Genomic DNA, 16,854 nt, shown 5'->3' on the forward strand with positions numbered 1-16,854 from the left:
TTCCCAATCGTTTCGGTGGTATCAGACTTTTTCTTTATAGTTAACGCTTTTATATTGCAAACTCATTAGGGTGATGATTTGGGCATCTCTTATACCTAGATCCGTCTTAGTGGTATTGAGCGACATACTGTACAAGTAGTGATCCTGCTGAGTGGACTTCGTAGTGTCAAGGAAAGCTGCAGTGCTGGTGTTTCAAATACCTGTCCTACTTACTGTATCCTTCATCTAAAGGAAAGAGAAGAGACTGTTCCGAGTTGAAAGCTAAGGCAGGATAGCCTGCACACTTACTAACTTTTTATTTTGTAGTTTTCAATCTACTGTAAAACATTTTAAAGCATTCTGCTGAGATACAAATGTGGGCAAATTTTATCATACACTCATTCATCATGCCAAATTCGTATTATTATGGGAAAATTGATGAAGGCAATCAACTAAAAATGCATGTTGCCTCAAGCAACAGATTGAGCACATGCTTAACATAAACTATGCAAGTAATGTTATCTTGAATAAAACAGTAAGTATGCTGATGAACTGAGAGCCAGATAGTGTTTTTTCAGTTATCTTTCTTGTGTCTGAACACATCAAACAAACTGCAAGCTTGAACCAAATACAAGAAAACCAAACTGCTATGCATTATAAAAGCTTCATGACTAGAATACTGGCTAAAATGTGCATTTCAGTAGTATTTGTTACAGCAGAGGAAGGAATAGCTGTTCAATTACTAATGCATTTTTCATATATGAACAATCTATGCTGAAGGCTGAGTTACTGCTTTTGGAGATACTTGGTATTAGAAGGAAACGTGGTGGATATCCGAGTTAAACCTGCGTGGCTGCAGAATCTGGCATGTGTAGAGCCGCTGGGAGCCTTTTTGTAGCGCGAGGGCTGGGGGGATCCAGATAATGCATGTTTCTTATGCAGTTTGCTTCTGCTTATTGATTTGACTTTTCAGTTTTGTTTTGCATGTCCCTCGAAACTGAACTTTTGAAAAAATAAATTACATGATTAACTGTTTCACAGGATTAGTACATTCAGTTACTGGCCCAAAATGTTGCTTCCTTGATCTGGAGTGATTATTGTCCTGAGAGCCCCTGAATGCCTGAATACTAGATTCTTTATTGTTCATTCAATCTGTGCACTGCACTCCCGTATATCCAGAGAAACTAGATGTAAAAACAGAAGAATTGGACCAAGCTGAAAAGACTACTTGTATATTCTGCCTTATCCGCTAGTAGTGATTGAGATGCTTGACTTTCTAAAAGGTTGGAAAGCCATTTTGTCATGAGACTCTTTACAGAAAAGTTTTTTTCTTAGGGGCATTTGATCTCTGAGATGTTTTGCTATTAGATGGTTTTGTCAGTGTAATACAACTTTAAAATATGGAGGCACCTTTTAAAATTATAGTATTTCTTTAGTGCTTTGAACTTAGTGTCTGCTAAAAATGGGGTAGTGTTTGAATCATGAAAAGTTTCTCTGGAAAAAGGAAAGGCACCTTTAGGCTGCCTTCGTTGTAACAGAAAAGTACTTATCTTAAGTCTGTATTTCTTTTAATTATCGTAATTTGGGGAAAAGATATTTAACTTGCAAGGTTAGCAGGTATGTTATGGTGTTGCAATAATGTTAATGTGTATTTACCAAGATCTGGATGCTCAGAATCAGACCTCCATTGTGGAATATGTCATTTAGCTAAGGCATCCCTGGTCCCTACCATGGAAAGTCTACATGAATAAGAGTGACAGGATCAGACTCAAAACCTTTATTGGGAGCTCTAGAAACAAAACTGCTCAGGAATTGCTGTGTTGGACCAGATTGTGTGGTTCACTCTTTCTGCTGCATGGGGCAGCATCTCCTCAAGTATATATTTACACAGATGTAGCTTCCTTAGAACAGGTGCCAGTTAAGTAGCTGCTGATGCAGTATCCAAGCATAACAGGCTGGTCCCTGCAGGGGCATGGAGAATTTGGGGGGGGGGGGGGGGTTCTTTCTCCATTAGTTCTGGCTTCCTACCACACTGATGTGGCACTATTGCATGGTGTTGTAATGCCAGGATTGTGGCTTTCCTGAAAATTCTATTAAATGATCATAAATTTTCTTTTCAGTGGTGGAAGGCTGAGTTCCTAGATAAAACCAAATGCATATCTTCTACACAAGATCTGTGTTTTGGTTTCCAGCATAGCAGGGCTTTGTGTGGCAGAGAGGTGGGAGTGGGGTGGGCTTGCAAAGCTAGTTACTCAGCTTCAGGCGAATTACTCACTGCAAGTGAACACCTTATGGTATTTTGACAGAAGAAATCTGGTCTTTTGCTAATCAGTTTTGACCAAAGACAATCGGAATAATTCCTGCCTTAACATTTTTTTGTTTCCCAGAGTTATGTAGTTTAGTGGCATCTCTGATGGCTTGTGCTTCTCTTCAGCCTGGGGAGGTTCCCAGGTCCTGGTGGGATATCTGGCATTTGGCTGACCTGCTGCACGCTCCTATTCTGGAAACATTACAACTGGCTGTGGAGCAGCAAGGAACTGAGCACTTGACCGTAGCAAATGAGCTGCCTTCATCAGCGTGCTCTGGTATATATTTAACTTAATAATGTGAGCAGATGGTCATTATATTGATTCATGAACCAAGGGAGGAAACGTGGCCATCTTCATTATGTAAGAGCCGAGTGCTAGGCTTTGGAGGAGGGCAAGGAGCAGGAGAAGGGGCAGAAAAAGGAGTATTTGTCTTTTGGACAATAGACCACTGTGGACAGGAATAAAATAAAAGCAAGTTTGACTCACCAAGCCTGTAATATGGTTATTCCTCTGGAGACAGACACTGTTAGGGCACAAACATGATGCTGCTGAAATATTTGTACTGTTGGAGGTGCTTAAAAAAAAAGTGCGGGGTGGAAGGTGACAGTAGCTTGGAGAATAGTGAGACTTCTCACTCTGCCATTGCTATTAGTGACGAAAAGTCTTTCAAGGAAACTTTGAAGGGAAAAGATCGTATTTAAGTAATAGTTCTGCAGTAGTTTTCTGCAAAGAACAACTTTGCATAATAGTCACCCTATTTAATAAAGCGTAACTGGAGATTAAAACAAGAAGCTAATTCTATAAAATACTTAGCAGCAATCCTTGTTAGCTGCACTGGGAAGTTCACAAATTGCTGATCTGGATCAGATAAAAGGAACAGTTTGAACTGGTTATTTATATTGTAATTTTCCCATGGCCAATGCTCCATACAGGTAAACATTCTCTTGAGCAGGAGCTTAATCCTGTATTTTGGTTCTTGTTTCTGCTAACTGCTGATCAGCTTTGCTGTCTTATCAGTTTATGTCATAGTGTGTGACTATAAATTGACTTTGCAGTGAAGAGGGAATACAGTTCGTCTTCACAGATGCTGCTGTTACCATGGAGATAAAAGGACCAATGGCCTTTTTTTGGTTTGGACTGTACTACAGCGTTCATTGAGAGATGGTGAATTCTAAAATGCATCATTTGTTGCTTTTATATTTCAATCCAAATATCAAATGAGAAGGCATACTGTTTTTTCTTACTGATGAAGCTTACCAATAAATACAGGTTTTTGCTTTTTTTCTGGAAGTTGAAAGCAAGCCCACCAGGGATGTAAAAACAGTCTGGCTGGTTTATGCTCGCTAATCCTCCTCCCAGGGAAAAACCTTTTGGCTTTGCAAAATATAACCCTGTAGAGCCTTCAGGGTTTATCTGATGCAGTGTTTGATGCTGGTTACATCACCAGCTTACTTATCGGTGATGTTCCACCGGGGCTGATCCTGAATGAGCCTGCAAAAGCTGTGAATGTGATCTTTTTTTTTCTTAAGAAAGACCGTTCCTACCTCAGTGCGTGAAAGAAAATATAAATACCAAATCCACAACACGTTCAAGGATGGCTTGCAGAAGGTGTTATTTGTGAGTACCTTTTCCTTCTTCATCTGTCATCGCGTCTCTGATATCTGTGTTGAGGATTCCAGAAGTGGGAGTAGTGATCAGTTTATTGTTTGGTACGTTTCTTTCCATGAACCATTTTTAGGGTGTTACCTTTTTGGCAGATGAATGATCTGTATATTAGAAATGCACAGATGATGACTGTGTTTAGACATATGGGTATTTAAATAGTCAGCTTAATAAAAGTGACTGAGCTTATATTAGGCAGTGAAAAAGAGATTCTTTATGGGGAGGAAAAAAAAACTTTGCATAAAAGGAGCAATGCAGAATGCTAGGAATTCTGTCTGTGATGTGTCAAGAATCCCTTCCATTTTGTATGAATGCTTTGTCATATTAAAATGTAAGCTGTCTTTTAAAAACATAAATACTTATTCAAGGAATTAGACTAAAGTCTTAAGCAATATAATATCAGTAAGGCAGAATTATGGTTGTTGTATACATTTGCTCTAATCCTAAAGATGCATTAATTGGTTATGTTGTTTACTTGAACGGTTTCTCAAACATTATGTTCAGAACAGCAGGAGTTTAATATTTCATTCATTTAATGCAGTGCAGCAGCTCTTTGCATGAGTTGTCGCGTTTGGCAGAAGAGCTAAGTGCTTATCCACTTGTAGCCGGAGGTAAAACGATGCTGAAGTTTGCGTACAGCTTGTGACATCGCAGCATCAAAGTGTCTATGGCAGCCACAGTGCAAGGAGGTTTTATTCGGCTGAATTGTGCTGGTTCCACATGGCTTTTACCCTGAGCTGTCTCTTAAACCATACTACTGGGTTGTTCCCCTCCAGATAAAAAAATCGGGACAAAATAGACCCAAGTGTCCAGTGAAGTTGTCCTCTCCTCCCCACCCTCGCTAACATCAGTGGTTCACTTCTAAGCCACAGCAGTTTGAAATGTCAGTTCCTACTATTTGCATATCTGAACTCGCAAAGATCCTCTCCCTTTGGGGTTAAATTTAGTCTTGGCAGAGTACCCTATGGTAAGCAGATGCCAATAATACGGTTGTCATCTGCAGCCTTTTTTCAGTTCTTTTAACAGTGCCTACGAGGGTCCTAATTTCAGTAAATCTGCTTTGTGTTCAGTAGCTCTGTTGACATGCAGACATGGTAATTTCAAGCATGCAAGAAGAAACTACTTGAGATGTGCGAGGAGTATTGCAGTCTGTTTTCTCTAGCATTTTGTTTGGCAGAGAAAGTAGGAATGGTTAAGCTGAAATGTTGTAAAATCAGAACAAGCTTGGAACTGCACCACAGGAAGTCCAAATAAGAAAAGTCCACTTGGAAAACGGGTTGTAGCCTTCAAGTGTGTATGAATAAGCTTTGGAAATGCTGCTGTATGTTTATAAGAGAGAGGAAAGATGCATGTGCCAGCCTCCATTTTTCTTTGAGTTCCAGGATTTGGGGGTTTCGTTACCATCGGTAGGGGACGGAATCTGTTACAGTGCGTGTCCTGCGGTGTTAAAGAGTATTTCATCTCCAGAGGTTACTTTCTTTAACGGTGATATTGCAGTCTCACTTACAGAACCATTTTGTACTGTATTTTCTTCTGTTACTGCTTACGTGTTTAACATCTTTACCTGCCTCAGCATGTTGCTGTAGGAAACGAGGTCTGAAGCATGACTTCTCCTGTAATTCTGTGTTTTAACTCATCTTTAAGACAGTAGATGCTAATAGTAGAAATGAAGGAAAATGTAAGTCTGGTTTTCTAGAGCTGTTTCTCTGGAATGTATGTTCAAAGTCTTCATGTCCTTTAAAACTGATCTGTTCTGAAGAGTAATAACATGTTAAGTAGTCTGCTACAGCAGCTCTTTCATGTATCAGTTAGCTTTGAGATTAAAACTTAAGCAAATACTATAAATGTGTGAGAATTCTACTAACAGATACACACCCATTACTTTTGCTAAGGACACTCGTATTTTCAAATATGAAATGTAAAAGGCTAGATTGCTTCATAACCCTTTGAAAACAGAAGCAATGCCAAGTATTAGGATTAGCAAAAGCACTGGTTTTTTTTAGATCCTGTGCTGAATAGAACGTCATTGTACCGTTGCTTTAAGTACTAGGATTTGCCTTACTGTAAATCTCTTATATGCTATTTCTTTTTAATTTCATTCTTTGCACATTACTCTTTCTCCCATTTCATGAGTTTCAAATCCAGTGTATATAAAAGTGGTTATTTAGATTTCCTTTTATGCTTTTTACTAGGATTAACACTTTGTGAAATCACAAATGTGGCTGTATTTTGTTTATGATGCAAGTTGTAGTTTCTTGAAATTCTGGCACCTATTTTAATGATGAAAGAAATGTACAAAAAAATGCAGTGAATCCATCTATTTTCTGATTTTATCTAAAACACTTTTTTCCTTCTATCATACGCAGTTTCATGTCTCTTTGCTCTGCTTTATTTCAGGTTTCTTAATAAGACTTAATCAAAAGGGAAATAAACGTTCCTAATTAGAAGTGCCTACATATTAAAAATCTTAATTAATTTCACCCTAGTTACAGCTAACCCACTACTGGAGACTTTTTACAAACTGTGTGTAAGTCAGGATGTAAAAGGATCACTTCTTGCCTATTTTTATAGGCAGTACTTCATTTTCTTGAAACAGTAAGTTTTGAACAAAGATTTTAAAAATGATTATGTGTAATGTTAATAAGCATTGTGTGTTCTAGAATGGGACACAACTGATGTCTCGGTACGTTGTGAAGGTGCTGATCGTCTTTTCCCAAGAAGACACGATAATTATTTTAAGGCCCTTGTGGTGGAGTAGAGGCCAGCGAAAGCCTGGCTAATCATTCTCTTGAAAAATTCAGCTGTGGACACTTGAGTTGGAAATACAGAAAGGGCAGTGTTATTCAAAAGAACTATATCAGTTTCCATGTATATTTGTAACATGCACAAATACTGATATTTAATCATTTTGATGGCAAAATTTTGGTTTGTATTCATGAGCAAAATTCAATGGTCTGTACTCTGTCCTACATGTGCATAACTCTTAGAATGTCAGGATTTGTTGAACATCCTTGATATTCAGTGAAATTCTCTCCTTTTTCATTAAGAAAAAAATCCTAGGCCATAATGCTTTTATTTCTTAGGTTATATGACTATGGAGGGGGGATGCCAATGTAGCAAATCTAAAACATGGTTGTGCTACTGTGTGATGTTTGGAGGGGTGTTTTGGTTTGGTTTGGGTTTTTCTGATCGCAAGCTACACTGCCAGGTACTTGTATTGCCGCTTACTTGCCATGAGGTATCTTGTTACCTTCCTGTGAGCTGGTGTCCCAGAAGCTGTGCACAGAAAGCCATTTTGTTGAAAGAAAACAATAGGAATAAAATCCTGGAAAAGGTATTAGTTAATCACCTATAGTCAACTGTTTGCGATCTCTAAACATTGTATAATTGACATTTTTTTGCCACAGAAACTTCAGTACTTGCAGATAACAAAGACCTACATAAAATATGTTTACATATAGAGGGCAATAGGAAGGCTACTGGAAACATCTTATTAGTGAAAATGTAGTTCTACAAATTCTCTAGAGCAGTAGGTAATATTCATTTACTTAGCTCATTTTTCAGAACTAACTCTTCGCACTCAGATCTCTTTGACAGTGTCTGAAGATCCCTTCCAAGTACATACGAGCTACAAGGTTGTTTTCCTTATGCAACTATAAAAGCAATTGCCATTCAAAAAAGTATGTGTGTATGGGACATACTGTAATTAATTACAGCACTCTAAAAAACTTAATATTTGCTATATGCCACCACAGCCTCTCCTTGACGTATTTGGCTGCAGGTTGCTGGACATAAAATAGGATGAAGTTTAATAAAAATGGAAAATAGTTCTTTTAGTACTACTTCAAAAGTCAAATCAAACTGTCATGTGTATTTTGGGTGAAGATCTGAGTAGTGAAAGGAAGATCTTTGATGCCAGAACAGTAGGAATTTGTCCTTGTAAATGCGAATGGATCATCTGCTAAGAAGAAGGTCATGTCTCTGCGGACATCTCTGCAGACAGCTGTGATCAGACTTGGATTATGAGGGGTTTAGCTGCCATATAAAGCTATCTGCTGTTTTCTCTGGGACACGTTTCTGAATAGTAAGTTGTCTTCTGGACACAGTCAGTGCATTTTTTTCTGAAGGTGCCTCTAGCGTGATTAACCGCATCTTGATAAGCAGTTTGAGCTGGAGTCGGTGTGAGTCTGTGTTATTGCTGCTTGTATCATTGGCCATTCAGTTGGAGGTCATTTTGATCCCATTTCAAATATTTCTCACAGAAATAGTTAAATTTATTTAAGCAAGAGCAGGACAGACTTTATTGGTTTAATCTATAGTCTTTTCTAATCTCAGCTATAGCTGTAACTCTGGATTGAAGTGAGGAAAAAAAATTCAACTTGTAAAATAATGTGATTCTTCATCAGGTTAAAGTACTGAGAAATGCAAATATTCCTTTTACTAGCTTGTGGGCATGAATTCAGTCAAACAAATCATCAACACTGAAGTGAATGGGTTTATGTATCTCACTGAAGTGAGTGGGTTTACGTAGAGGACGGACTGATCTACCACTTCAGCTCTTTACAAGGTAATTTAAATGTGGATCTGTGTTAACTAGCACCAGGTATATGGATTGTGTGATACAGTAGAGAAGGTGGTGCTGATACAAAGTTTTGGTAATACTTGCACATCTTGTTAGAATGCTGTGCCTCTTAAAAAAAAAAAAAAAAAAAAAAAAAAAAAGGCAGAATATTGGCAGATGGAGGTGGACAGATTGCTAATTTATACAAAGCATAGTGATACAAAGCACCTCAGAAAACGCGTACGAAGTAATGGCTTTTGAAAAATGCAGTAGCTGAGATAAACATACCTAACAAACTCCTGTCAGCAGCCTAATAATCATCATCAACTTCATAAAAACATCATTTCTTCCAGATGTGGTCCTGTACTAATGCAGTTGTGCCAAGTGTCCGTGAGACAACAGTCTCTTCTGTTTGAAAGCAGGATAACCCTGTTAGAAAGAACTTCTAAGGTACCGATGGTTTAATAATGCTGTTAACCTACTTACTGTTTTATACACATTTAAAAAGTCAAACGGGAAAGAATGCTTGAGCAGTTGGCTATCGCGTCCTGCTCGAGGCTCCCTGTGCTCCTGGGAGCTTTGGCCGGCGGGCAGCGCTGCCCGGGCACCGGGAGCACGGGGGCGGCTGCCGTCCGACCGCGGTGACGTTCTGCAGACGGGAAGAGGCTAGCCCGGTAAAGCAAGAGTAGGAGCCTCGTATTCTTCCAGCTTGTTTTAAAACCAAAACTGAGAGATTTGGTTACTGAGTTTAGAGGCCTGTCGGTGATTGTAGGAGAAAATGAAAGAACGGCCTGTAGTTGTAGCTTTACATGATTCTCTGTTTCTTTTTATTTGTAGATCTAAGCAAGACTCTAGCACCGAAAGAATTTTAAAAAGTCAGACCATTTCTCTGCAGTTGAATATGAGAATATTCTTAAAATGAGTGCTTTTTAATAGCAAACATCATGGGAATTTATACTGCAGTGAAAGGAAGAGTTAAAACTATTTTGGGTCTGCCTACCAACTTTGTAGCTTCTGCTTGTCTCCTAATGTTGCTAGTAGCCTGAGCAAGAAGTGGTTTCAAAGTCTTATTTTGGATTTGGTTCTGGTTTTACTGTTTGAATAGTCTGTTCTCAAAAGATTTTTTTTTTAATTGACAAGTGGTTACCTGTTCATATGTGTGTTGAGTGAGAGGTCTCTCTTGGGGGGGACCTGAAAGAAACTTGTACTGGACGGGAGAGGTGCAAAGCTTCCATCTCCTCTGGCACGTTACACCAATGTTTTAGAAACTGCAATTATCAGGAGAAGCATTGATCGATTTTAGGCATCCTCCCCTGAGTTAGTACTCAAGTATCTTTGCTCTATTTTAGTCTTTTTAATAGTCTTTTTAATAGGCTTTGAAGACTGGGGATCTTAAAAAGTGAACTTAATAGAGCCAAGCATCTATGATACTGCAAACAGTCTGAGGGGAAGTGATTACTTCTCTCCCAGATTATTTAAATGTATTTCTTCTGATTTCATGTTGAATGCAAACTTATGCTGAAAGCTGATTGAAGTGGCTCCAGGGCTGTAAAACATCTAGCTGTATAATTTAAAAACTTTGGGGGAATTTTTTCTGGTATGTTCTAGAGGAGAAAATAAACATAAGTCCTAGTGCACCAGGTGACTGAAGGCATGAAACGCTAAGTACTGATCTTAGGTTGCAGCAGCAGAAGGTGGATTTGCCCTCGATATAAGTAATATGCTGAAAGAGGCCGCGGTCCTGAGCCTCACCTGTTATCAGGCTGTTTGGTATCAGGCAGCAGGATCTAGAGTAACCAAAACACTGAGTCAAGATATTCCTGAATTTGGAAATTAGGACCAGAGTCTAAACCTCATGTTTGCTTCTGTCACAAGCTGGATAAAGAGCCTCTCTCTGAACCCCCGAGGAAATGGCTGAGATCGGCCTTTGCGTGTTGAGCGTAGGCCTGCAATGCTCCCGGGGGAGCGCGGAGCGGATACGGTGCCTTAACCGCCGGTCTGCAGTGCCTGCTACGCTGGTCTGGGAAGCGCGTGCAGCGCTCTGTGTGACTATCTTATGTCTTACTTGTCAGAAAATACTGGGTTTACATGTTCGTACTGCTTTTATCGTGGTGCATTAATATTTTTTCAGCAGCGTTGTCTGCCTTCCTTTTGAATTGCTGTGTCCCCCTTGAAGGGGGGACGCTACCTGGTAACTTCACCCTGCAAGGCTTAGCAGGGCTGGTCGCGCGACGGCCGCCTGCCACGTGTGCCTGGGGCCCGAGCTGCACTCGCCGAAGCGCCCGGCGCTTCCCGGGCACCGGGTGCCGCCTGACGCAGGAAAGCCGGCTCGTCCTGGCCTGGCCTGGCCTGGCGGCTGCTGGCACCAGGAACCGAGCAGGCCGACCTCGGCTGGGGGTTTTGAGGGGGGGGGGGGGCGGCAGGTGACGGGTTGGTACCTGGCTCCTTTCTTTGGGAAGACTGGCGTTTGGGGGCTTAGCCACCCCCGGCATCTGAGGAGTCAGTGACCTCATGGGTTTCCCTCTAAGCCACACGGATCCCAAAGAAGCAAAGTGAATCTCTTGAAACACTTGTCAAAATGCTGAGCAAATATAAGGGACAAACTCTGTGTGTGTGTGTGTGTGTGTGTGTGTGTACGTACCCGTGCATGCATTCTGCATTTAATAGTCAGTGGGGGGGGGTTGAGCTGAAGAAAGAATATCAGTTTAATGGATACTTCTTCCATATGTGCATACTCTAAGAGTTAGGAAATACTGATTTAATTTTTTGGAGTCTTTTCTAGAGTGCTGTGTTTTAGTGAATTTGATTAAGTGGTTTTGTCATGGAGGATTTTACTGTGCTAACTCTTGTTTAGTGTTTCCTGGCACAAACATCAAAAATGCTGAGAAGTGTCCTGTACGTTGCTTGGAGCTTGTCTAAGCTTTACTTCAGATGCAATACCCTGTCTTGTTTTGTAACTCTGGTATGTGTTTTTTAATTTAGTTTTAGCTTAACTTTTAATTAATACAAACATAATCTGAGATGCAGAATACCTTTTTCTGTTGTAAAACTTCCTGTATTTTTCCATGTTCTGAACAAATGGCAGTAATTAAATTAATAGTACATGCTTCAGAATATTGTTTAAAACTTAGAGATTCTTTCGAATTTATAAGCAGCGTATTGCGATATAATCATTGGGGCCGAAGAAAGCTTATGCTCATATTCATCCCATTATCCCTTCTCATGTTTAAGCACTGTTTGTAATTCCATTAGCAAAGAAGCAGCCTGACTGGTGCAGAGTAACTTGCAAATCTGAGGTTTTATTTCTATAGGAATTTTAACCCTCAACCTTTATCTTTGCCTCTGTTCCACATGGCAAGGCAAAAACAAAATCTTAAATTGGCATTTTATTTTAATCTTGCAACAGAACTTTGATTCTTCGTTGCAACAGTCCATCATCGTCATTCTTGATGCGTATATTTAAAGTATGGGACTATTTCCCTCTTTATTTTCTGGGAATCAGAATTGACCGCTATACATCAAATCTCATTCAAATTTATGGAGAGTTTCAGATATAACTATTAGCACCTGCCTTTCCCTAAAAAGCCCATTTCTAAACAGTTGGTGTTTTGACTTTGTGTTTTTCCTTGTGTCGTAGGTCTTTAAATACTCTGCACCAGTTTTGCTGTCCAGCTCCATTGTACCATACCCAGCTAGCTGTCCCTGCCACACACTCAGAGTACAGGTAAGAGTAGATATGGTCCACCCACTTTCTGTTTTTGAAGACAGATCTGAAGTTATCATTTGACATAAGAAAAGAAATAGTGGATTGAGTTAAAAACTAGTATTAGAAAAACATATCAAACCGATTTTTAACTTTTTGTAGGATAGTTCTATTTGCTTCTCTCAAGCACTGTTGATTTATACAGTAAAATTAATGTGCTTTAAGAAGCAAATCCCCCTAGAGTCTTTGAAAGGTAGGAATGAGCTAATTGTAAGTTTAGTTCTCATATAATCAACATACTAAGGCACATAAATTATGTAAAAAATTTAAATAAGATATTGATGTTGTTCTGAGCAACACTTTTTTTTAAACCCCCGAATACTTCGTGACAGTATATGAGATAAGCCACGTATATGGTTCTTCCAGGGTTAAAGTCATGGACCTGTAAAAGCTGAACAACACTGCCTTTTGGTTTTGGAAGTAGGGGAATTTATTTATAAATGAGAAGCCCTCAGTGCCGAGCAGAATCAGTCCTACATATATCAAAAATATACGGTATTCAGGTAATAATACTTCATTTAACATAGGTGTCTTTATTGAGTATGTGTTTTACAAGCTCTCTTTGATCAAATGTGGACAGCAGTTTTTATGCATCTTACACAGCAATGCATCATTGTCATCGCGAGAGTGTTTATTGTGAATCTTTTTATAGACGCATCGAAGGACAGGTAACTGATGTAATTGGACATGTGAAAACTTAAGTGTGCATAGCATGAACAAGCTAAACTGTCTTTCATTTTTACGTTTACTATTAGTGAATAATTGGGTGAAAATTGCCAGCTCATGAATGATATTAATATTGAAATATTGGAAGTCTGGTGCTGAAAAATCAACTCACTTTGCACTAGTAATAAGGAAAAACAAAAACCAACACTGAATCCTAAATCTGTAAATGCATAAATGTACTTTTTCAGTTCTTAATCTTCCATGTCTCGGACATCTTTAACTGTGTGTATGTTCATTCTGTTTTACATTACAACATCTGTTTGCCTTTGTATGTTGTTTTTTTCTTCCATCAGAAGTCTGCAGTTTGTCTTTAGTAGCAAATCCATAGCCTACTTGTAAGGCAGCTTAGTATTCCTTTGGTGAGGAGCAGGGGCCCCTGTTTGTTTTTTAATGAGGCTTTTACTTTCCTTTGTCCTTAGTTTATATTGCCTTAATTTTAAGGATTTGTTAAGAGATCTCCCTATGGGGATGTTGACATAGATGGGAAAACTACATAACTCTTTCTCGAATGTTTCAATATCTTGCTCCATGTGGATTATTACTTGTTTCTGCAATAATATTATTATGTCTTTGAAATTAAAATTTATAGCAGTGTAACTTCATGCTTAAGAAATCCCAAACTTTTCTAGCTTAGTTCTTTGCGTTGTATTTTTGTGCAGTAAGAAAATAAATGCCATAGGTGTGGTTGGATCTTTAAAGCATATACATTTTTAGAGTACTAATGTATGAAGAGCACAAAATGTAGATCTTGACAGTGCCCGATATATGCCATAAGACTCTTCACTTTTGTTTAAGGATTGGCATATGTGAAGGAACCCGTTGCTGACCTTGTTTGCTCTTGAGGAAGTTTAGGTCTCAAACTTTCCAAATTTTTTACATATACACACACATATATATACATATATATGTGTGTGTGTGTGTAGAATATGACTCTGCACACTCAACCATAACTCAGAATCGATGGAGATCTGGGAATTTTCAGCAGCTCATAAGAGGAAGGAGCGTTGCCCATATTCAGCTAATGGGAAACGAATTGTTCAGTGGGTTGGTTGCTGGCTGCCAGGACAGCGAATGTGATCTACCTCCTCCGCATCCTCCTTTGCTGGTTGACCAGCCTACATCAACCAGAAGCACATGATCTGTGCAAACCCTCAGTCTTATTACAAGATTAGACAAGGCGAGTTTGGGGATTAGATGCAGCTTTCTTCTCTTACCTGTGTCCCCACACCAGTTACTTGGGCGTAAGAGGAGATTTTTGTGGAGGGCGCAGCAAGGCGCCGGCATGCCCGTGTGGCGCGGGTGGTGGGCTGGGCAGGGCTGTCCGCAAGGACGTAGCCTGTGGGCTGGGGGAAGCAGCTCTGCCCTCGTGTCAGCACTTGTGCAACCGTCCCGGCACGTGGCCAGCTTCTGCCTCCCTGGGAGCAGAGGGGCATCAGGGCACTGGAGCAAGCCCGGTGGAGGGCCACCACGGTGGTCAGGGGCTGCAGCAGGTGACCCGTGAGGAGAGGCTCGGGATATCTGCATGCCATCTTCAGCTATGCAACGGGAGCGCGTAGACAAGGAGGGCTAGGCACTCCTAGGGAGGAGCACGGCGACAGTGCAAGAGGCAACAGAGATTGCAGTAAGGCCAGTTCCAGTTAGATATAAGGAAAAAACCTTTCACCATGAGGGTAATCAAACGCTGCAGTGGGGGTCAGGAGAGGAGGTGCTATCTCCAGTACTCCGATACCTTTGGCAATACTAAACGCTCAGCTGGACACGGCCCTGAGCAGCCTGATGCAGTTGGTCCTGCTTTGAGCAGGGGACTGGACTAGGGACTTCCAGAAGTCCCTGCTGGCATAAATTGTCCTGTAATTCGGAAGAAATCTGTCCTTAGGAGGAGAAAAAAGAGCTGAAAATCTCTAAAACGTGGTTTCATCTTATACAGTGATGTTAATAATATCCCAGATAATATTCTGTGCATGAACGTGATGTTGTGTTAGAGCCGAACTGCTATAGTCTTCCTCACGTCAGGCTTACCCGTGAGTTAAATGTCTGAAGTGGTTGTATCCAAACTGATTCTTACAGCTTGACAACACTCTGTCAGTCGTGTCTCAATCAAGTACAAATTCTGCACTTGTCTTTCTAAATGGCCTGTATTTGGGAATGCTATTGCTGTGAATGAAAGTGAGCTGCTAGAGGACTAACAAGACTGAGCTCTGCATTTCCACATACATTTAATGGCATTAAATTTAGCTTTTAGTCCTCCCATTTATCAGTTTATAAATAGAAATCACTAGAAACAAGGCAAGCAGAAATGGTTGCTCCATTCTAACTTCAGATTTGAAGCTTTCTTTAGAAAATACACAGAGGGATTAATTTTGTAGCCTAGAATTAAAAATTAAATTTGCTCTGAAAGAAGCAATTAATGAATGCACTACAGTGAAATCTGGAGCATCTCTGATTTGCTGTTAGCTAATTGCTGGATGTTTTATTCACTCCAGCAGTTTTACTTCCAGTCAAGATGATCCTTGGCATCTGTTTTGAATTGTTAATAAGGAAATAATGCATTTTTAATAACTGTAGCTATTGCAGTAATCCCTTGCTTGCTCATTTTACACTGTTCAAAACAGACAGAAATAATACAAGCTATCTTGTATTCTCCTACTGTAAGAGAAGTCTCTTAGCCTAAGCCTATGCATATAATGTACTTCATCTATGCATTTGTGTGTGTTCCAGTTAGCCCATATGCCTCCTATGTTTTCTGGTTTTGATATTTTCTTGCTTGGAAATTAAAAATACATATAATAACCTGCAGTTAGTCTGCAACATCTGTAGTTTGACTCCTTTTCCTTCCCTGCCTCTCAGAGTAGGGTTTTAAAAACGATGTATTCTGGAGCTGAAGCTGTCAATTCCAAAAGGCTCTCTGCATTTTACTGATCATTAGATTGCAGGATTTGTGTCTAGTAGGAAGGGCAAAGTAAAGGAGGTTGATGGTATGTACCAGAAAGGCTTCAAAAATGGCTTGGATCCAGGTAGTCTTAATTGTACTGCAGTTGCTAAGCCACTTGCTTGGTATGGCCTACGTTATCTTGATGGCTTTACGGCTAGGTTATGTGCAAAGCAAAGCCCAGACACATAATGGCAGTCAGAAAAAAGTAAATTTAATCATATCTATTTCTTGTTCTAAGAACAGCATTTTGTCAAACACTTAATTCATCTTCTGTTTAAACAAACTTTAGTTAGTATTTCAGTCTATATAGGTGGTGGATATCTTATTCTAATAACATGCACTTGCTTTTGTGCACCTGATAGTTGTCAACTTGGAGTTCATCACGGTGGCTTTCAAGTTCCTCAGCTGTTTACACCCCTTCTGAACCTGTAGGGTGCTTCCATAGGTTGAGGAGAGTTCACCAGCCAGCTCTTGAAGGTGAGAAGGCTTCCTAGTCTACCAGAGTAAGATTTTTTTTTTTAGTGTCCTGTAGCCCTAACGCTGCTGCAGCTGCCAGCTGTTCAGGCTTCTGTGTGCAATGAGAGTTACGGCAGAAATGATCACCTCCCAAAAGGAAGATATAAAAAGGAGGAGTGCCCATGCTTAAGAATATAAAGTCTACACTATGCGGATATTAGATAGGCAGGTGTATGCAACTACAATTGCAGATGGATTTGCTTACCACTGATACCTGAGGATCTTTTGATCTGATGTGTTTATTCGTAACTATATCACTTCTTTGTTCTGTTTTGCATGAAATGTCAGCTCTCCATTGTTCCTTTCTCCATCCACTTTATCTTCCATCTTTCCTTTTAGCTGGATGCCCTTATGTCCAAAGACCACTTTCAAAATCTTGAAGCTAGAGATTTTTTTCTTTTTTTCC

The 16,854-nt window shown here is 39.9% G+C and overlaps 1 protein-coding gene across 1 annotated transcript in view; it reads left to right on the forward strand.

Moving 5' to 3' along the window:
* IQSEC1 (IQ motif and Sec7 domain ArfGEF 1) overlaps positions 1-16,854 on the forward strand; it is a 379,636-nt gene that overhangs the window by 182,738 nt on the left and 180,044 nt on the right. Inside the window, exon 5 of the mRNA XM_067303830.1 lies at positions 12,149-12,235. Coding sequence (XP_067159931.1) covers positions 12,149-12,235 — 87 coding nt within the window. The remainder of the gene's footprint in view (positions 1-12,148; positions 12,236-16,854) is intronic.

Source organism: Apteryx mantelli, chromosome 12, assembly GCF_036417845.1.
Source record: "Apteryx mantelli isolate bAptMan1 chromosome 12, bAptMan1.hap1, whole genome shotgun sequence".
NCBI lineage: Eukaryota > Metazoa > Chordata > Aves > Apterygiformes > Apterygidae > Apteryx > Apteryx mantelli.